This window comes from Hippocampus bargibanti, linkage group LG08 (assembly GCF_051943395.1).
Source record: "Hippocampus bargibanti isolate YZ-2025 linkage group LG08, ASM5194339v1, whole genome shotgun sequence".
NCBI lineage: Eukaryota > Metazoa > Chordata > Actinopteri > Syngnathiformes > Syngnathidae > Hippocampus > Hippocampus bargibanti.
Window position 1 is genome coordinate 1138288 of NC_142741.1, and position 6620 is coordinate 1144907.

Consider the following 6620-nt stretch of genomic DNA (forward strand, 5'->3'; position numbering starts at 1 on the left):
ATACAAACACATTTTAAGGAGCAAAAATGTAAAAGCGGTTCTGAGTAACAGCAAATACATTTCAGCCGTTCAAATAGACATTTTTGTCCTTCTGTTTCGGGAAAAAGCCGAAGGGGGGGTTGTGTTTACACCGACAGCTCTGACGAACAGTTCAGAATTCCTTTCAGCTTATCTCAAGAACACATTCCAGCTTTTAAAAAAAACGTGGTTGCAAAGTATGTTGCTGCCAGTTCCAAAATTCCCTGAGCTGCCATTCACACTTTCTCCACAAGATGCCCTCATCATCTTTCTTCTGTCCCTGCAGACAACTCGACTTTTTGTGTGTGGAATCATCAAAAATGACAAGCGGCATCAACGAAGCCACAAAAACTCGAAACCTTTCGCCTTTTTCGCGTTGTGGGGAGCGACAAAGCAGTTTTTTTACTTGACATTCTGGTCATTAAAAACAAGTTGGGACACAAAAAAATATACATTCTGGGTTATATAATGAATAAAATGCTATTTGGGCCAGATAGCGTCGTGTTTAGTTGAAATGTACAAAAAGTACTGTACATACGCTCCCCTACTTACGGACATTCGAGTTACGAACAACGGTACTTGAAAGAAGTGAAAGAAATGAAAATTTTGCAAATAAAACGTAGAAGTGTCTAAAAGTACGAATTAAAAACACAGTAATTTAGCATCAAACATTTCATACAATGTATGCTCGTTGAAGATATGTACATATACAACTGGAGAGAATATTAAATATGTTACTCCAAAAATGTTTGTAAGTACCATTGTTCGTAACTCGAATGTTCGTAAGTAGGGGAGCTTGTGTATTTTCAAACTTTTCCCATATATAAGTCACACCGGAGTATAAGGCGCATGTTCAATCAATGAAAAAAGTTTTCCAAATATAAAAATATATAAAGGTTTTCCAAATATAAGGCACGCCACATTATAAGGCGCTATATTAGAGTCTGGGGTTACGCACTACTGTGTCTACAGGGAGAAATAGAGTCTGCGGTAGTTTGGGGTTAGGTTTAGGGTTAACGTTAGGGTTAGGGTTAGCATTAGCGTTAGGGATAGGGTTAGCATTAGGGTTAGGTCTGACAGTAGTCGCCAGACCTATTGTGGCTCAATATGACTTCATATATAAGGCACACTTGCATATAAGGCGCAGGGTCATCTTTTGAAGGAAATAAAGACTTTTGGTTGTACTGTAAGTGTGTCCAGAACAGATCCTTCCCAAATGGGTGTGTCTCAATGTGTCTCTCACTTGTTACTCATAACTGGAGAGAGAGAGGCAGAGAGAGAGAGAAAGAGAGAAAGAGAGAGAAAGTCAGCCAACAGCCAATCAGAGAAAGCCTGAAATCTTAACAGGAGTTTTTTTTCACTGGACTGGATAGTCCCAAGTTTTTGTTCTACTTTGTGGCCCCGGGTGGTGCACAGCTGGGAGCACTTTGTCGCTATTCAAGCAGGACGGCATGGCCATTGTATGCGTTTGTCAATATATGGAGGCTCGGAAGACCAAGGGGACACAACCAACCTGAAGTCCCTGTCAGCTGAATCCAGGGATTGTTTCTCGCTCTCTCACTCTCTTTCTCTTTCTGTGCCTCGCTATGAGCTGCCTGGATGTGATGTACCACCAAAGCTATGGAGCTCACTTCCTCCCTGCAGAAGCCTACAAGTCCACGTACCGCAACCACCATTACCAGCAACAACAACAACAGGTGAGACTGAGAGTACCGTACTTTCATAGCAGGAGTCATGTCGTTGGTGTTTAGTGACAAGCATACATCAAAGAAATTATTCATTGGTGGAGGAATGAAAATGGAGAATTCTGCTTGATTGATAAACTTTAGGGGACTCGAGAAAGATCCACACATTTTCTTCAAAAGATGACCCTACACCTTATACACCAATATGTGAAGTCAGTCCCCTCTCTCTCCCGGGAAATTGGCGTTTTCGTGTTTATTATGTTTGTTAAAGTCATTATAAGTGCCTTGCATGCTGGGTCCGAGAGGACAGTAATTTCATCTGTGCTGTATGTCATGCATATTAGCATATTTGACAATATAGCTGACTTTGACTTTGATATGGAGCAAAAATAGGTCTCGCAAATACTCTCAGCAGCTACAAACACCATTTTTCCCCCTATAGAAGAAGTGGTACGTAACCCTAGCGTCTACTGTAGCACCTTATAATGTGATGAGCCTTATACTTTTTGACTTTTATATATTTTTGTTATATTTCAAAAACGTTTTTCATTCATTAGAAGTGGGCCTTTTAGTCCAGTGCGCCTTATATATGGAATAAATTTGAAAATACACCATTCATTGGGGGTACGCCTTATACTCAGGTGCACCTCATATACCGGAAAATATGGCAGATCAATAAATTGAAGGAGGAGGGTGTGAGGCCGATTCTGGTTTTAATATCTGGATTTGAGGACCAACTTTGGTTGAAATGGTATAAAATGGCATATTTTGTCTTTTAAAAAGTGAGGGTTGGGTTGTGGGGGGCGGAGTGGGGGTCATATTTTCATTGTAACATCATTAAACCGCCCCAAAATGTACGTTGAGATGTCAGTAACTTCAACGAGGAAGTGAAACACAAACACGCGCGCACACACACACAGATGAGATTCTAATGTTAAGCATAAAATAAATACATAGCTAGATAGCTAGGTTGCGAGATAGCTAGATAGGTTAGTAGCTAGATAGCAAGATAGGTTGGTAGCTAGATAGGTTGGTAGCTAGCTAGCTAGTTTGCCAACTAACTCGGTAGATATGTTGCTCGCTAGCTCGATCAATAGGTTGCTAGCTAGTTCGACTAGCTAGTTTGATAGATAGGTTGCTAACTAGCTCGATAGATGGGTTGATTTAGATGGCAAGATAGATAAACTAATACACAAATAAATACAAATTATATTATGTGTAAATAAACATGAAGATTGGCCTGTGACCAAAGCCGCCATTGTCAATTATTGTTAATTCATGCTGTTTGTATTTCCTGATATAATTTCACCTTTGCCATTTTGCATTTTTTTTAATTTCCATAATACATATACATGTTCTTACATTACAAACTAGTTACGCTTCCCTAAACCACTTTTCTTATTGTCGCTATCGAGTGAACACAAACTTGTGTTCAGTCAGATTGAAAATATATGAATATTGTTTTCTTTTAAAGCTAGTATTTGAATTGACCTCTCCGTTCATTCTATCCTCGCTATTTCCTTTCACCTTCCAGAGGAAGCTGACTGCTCACAATAAGATGCAAAACTGCTCAGGCCAGCAACAAAATGGAGGACGAGGAACACTCTCCAGAGATCCGTGTCTTCGCCCGGTGGCTCCCAGAAGCGAATCTGGATGTGGATCATTCCAGGACTTGGAGGAGATCAAAGACGGAAGCCAACCGGCAGGAGCGGAGTACTTAAACTCCCGTTGTATCTTGTTCACCTACTTCCAAGGAGACATCGGCGATGTGGTGGATGAACACTTCTCACGGGCCCTCAGTCAGTCCTCCGGGTTTAACAGGGAGACTAAGCCGAGCCGGATGACTCAGACGACGGCTTCGACTTCTGCCGGCTCATGGAAAGGTAAACGCAATTCCAATGGTCGCCCCACCCCAAAGTATGACATTCCAATTTCTTGACTTTGGTCCCTGTTTTTGCTTCAGATGTCGAGTCTCTCCCGGAAGGTCAGAACAGTCCAGTTTGGAGCAGTACCTATCCATCCCATTCGGCCCCCTGCCTCCCTTCTGTCTCCGTGTCGGTCCACCCAGAATTCTCCCCAAGTCCCATTTCCCTCAACCACGCCGATGGAGGCCTTTGGGCCGGTCACATGCTCTCCCAGGCCGGCCTCCAACCGCTGGCTAGCCTCACGGACAGCTGGACCTACAGTCTCAACCCCCAGAGTCCAAGTGGCTACCCCAATGTTCACGACGTCTACCATCCTCACCATCATCCGCACATCCATACCCGACATCACCACCATCACCGACCGGTGTTCCATTCGTATCCAAGCCACGGAGCACCACTGGAGTCAAGGTTAGGTCCTCTTCTGTTTCCTGGTGTGAGGAACCAGAGTCCGTCAGCAGCCAGCGCGGGAAGTTCACCTCACAGTGAAAGTGCAAAGACAGAAATGGACCCTGGTAGCTCCAGCCCGGTCACTGCTTCGTCTCTACCCCCCTGGACCCCTTCGCCACTCCATGGATCCTTGGAGTTGTACGATTCAGGTAGGTTCGAAACATCACAAACGTATTTTGACTCTGAGGAACGGCGGAATCACAATGATTTATTGTCTCTTTCTGTCAGCTCACGAGCAGACCAAAGCCAAGTCGTCGGTTTGGTTCTAAGCGGCGACATGAACGAACGGAGGACTCAGTTTACGCTCGATCCAGATGTGACTGCAAAACTAGTACTGCAATACAAATGAACGCTTTCTACTACTGCTCCTGCCTTGTCAACGTCATTTCGGATGGAGATGTGACCTGTGATGTAGTATTTTTGTCCTACAACAGTTAAAGTCAAAGCCCGAGGGCCAAATGTGGCCCGCGACATCATTTTATTCGGCCCGCGAAAGCAAATCAAACTTGTGAAATTCTATGATCCCTGAAAATGTCCCCATTGTGGGACTATTAAAGGCTAAAAGGCCTTTAATGCTACCTTTGATTTTTTTTGCCTCAAAGAATTGCCTGTTGTACATTTTAATACTGTCTGTTTTTATTGTAAATAATAAATTATGATCTTCTATTTGCAAATAGTTTGTTTATGTGTCTTTTCTAGATTGTACACTGAGTGGAAATCACAATCAATCATATCGATTTTGCATCCACAAAATCAAACAGCCAGTCCAAAACAAGGTTGATGTGTTAGCATGCTAATTTCAGAGCATCTTTGTATATCTCAAACTAAAACAATCATGTGTGACCAATGTAGTTCTTGTGGCTTTAAATGACTCCACGCCAGAGGAAATAAACCGCATTCCACAAATAGTTATTAGAAGATACCATAACCGTTCCTTCCCCCCCTTCTTTTTGTTAACCCCTGCTCACAAAAACATGTGCCTTAAATCACACACACAGTCGACAAACAGCAAGAATGTACTTGTCTCGTCTGGACAGGAAGTTAACCGGACATGACAAGCATAGACGAGGGATGTGACAAAATGTTTCAATAATAATTCATCACACATTTTCTAATACCATATTAAAGTGCATTTAAATAGCTTTCAGATTATAGAGAGATAGATTATGATTCTCTAAAAAATAATAAGGAAGACTTTAGTTTGCTGACGAAGCTTCTTGGATAAGAAGCAAAACGTCCGACACCTTCTTGGAAGTACAGATGACGGCTGAAGAAACCTTTTCATCGATGGACCATTCCTGTACGACTGAGAGCTTACACAGACGTACTTCAGTAATAGTGTTAAAAATTAGATGAATTGAAATTAAGTGATTTCTGTTAGAAAATTCTGTGAACCTGAATGAGCGGAAAGATGTTGATTCCAAGGCGAGTTTCTTCGCTTCAATAACATGTTGTGTATATAAGCTAGTCAGACAGACAGTCGCTAGTAGCGCACAGACATTCCACTCTCCCCTTCTGGTTCTGTTTATTAGCCAGCAGTCGTTCGGGAACAAATCATTATGTATCAAGCAGGAAGTCTCAAGTGGAGCACGGCAGAGGGAAGATGTTGAAAGGAGTAGCTACCATTTTTAGCATTTTATTTATTTAGCTACCTTGACAATCAAATCCTGAGATGTATGACCCTGAACAGGGAAATAGGCAGCGGTCAACCAATTCCATTTTAACAATGGACAAGATGTGATGCTTGTTCAGGTTGTGCAATTTATTTTGAAGGGTAAAGCAATTAGTTTGGGCAATATGTAGCCTATTCGGAACAGAAAGTGGATCATAGAAAAGTCGCCAAGATCATAATTCGGAGAAAATCAGATTTTTTGGGGGGAAGGGATCGGGCTCGCTGTTTCCCTCCAGAAAACTCTATATTGTAGCAATGGTGGGGCGTCAGAGCCTGCAAGGCCTTCTCTGCTGGCCTAAAAAAATCAGTTAGTTGACACAAATTCCCAGCGGACAAATCATCCCATTTCCAACGGAGCTTGTGCGCCATCTTGTGCATTTTCTGGGCGCTACATTGGAGTCCAGACGGCTCCAATTGATACGGAAGGACTTCTTTCATCGATTGCAAACATTTATGCTTTCCTCTTCAGAACTATTTGAATCCTCTTCTCTGAATCTGAACTCTCTGAAGCCATGGTTTTGATTCTGGAGCAAGGCAGTGTGTGACCAATAGGGACTTTCTGAATCTGCCCAGTTCCGAGCTCATTTTGTGGCAGTTTTGGGACACTTGAAGTCATTTTTATTGTTGTTTTGCATTTGACTAAAAATATCAGCCTGCGTGTTTTGGTTATTTTAGATGCTATAAAACGTTTTTCTGATGTCAGTTAGGAAACAAAAAAAAAATGGTGTTGGATGTCCTTTAACTAAGCCATTATTCCAGTCAAGTAAAATATGTATTCCTAATCAGAGTAGAGACACTGAAACCATGCACGGACTTGGTTTTCGAAAATAATAGTTTTCATGTTCTCATACGCTGTGTCCTTGCATTGACTGT

The 6620-nt window shown here is 42.1% G+C and overlaps 1 protein-coding gene across 1 annotated transcript; it reads left to right on the forward strand.

Annotated features, from left to right (window-relative positions):
* Window positions 1–1035: 1035 nt before the first annotated feature.
* On the forward strand, window positions 1036–4742 carry vgll3 (vestigial-like family member 3). Its single transcript, XM_089002542.1, has 4 exons — window positions 1036–1715; window positions 3238–3586; window positions 3667–4224; window positions 4304–4742. Exons 1-4 carry the CDS (start codon window positions 1605–1607, stop codon window positions 4342–4344), a joined length of 1059 nt encoding a protein of 352 aa, XP_088858668.1. The 5' UTR covers window positions 1036–1604; the 3' UTR covers window positions 4345–4742.
* Window positions 4743–6620: the final 1878 nt, after the last annotated feature.

Bases quoted from the DNA above. Each gene is read 5' to 3' on its own strand.
- vgll3 (XM_089002542.1), top strand. From the start codon at position 1,605: ATGAGCTGCCTGGATGTGATGTACCACCAAAGCTATGGAGCTCACTTC. The intron at 1,716-3,237 runs GTGAGACTGAGA...TTCACCTTCCAG, and splicing joins ACCAGCAACAACAACAACAG to AGGAAGCTGACTGCTCACAA. The intron at 3,587-3,666 runs GTAAACGCAATT...TTTTTGCTTCAG, and splicing joins TTCTGCCGGCTCATGGAAAG to ATGTCGAGTCTCTCCCGGAA.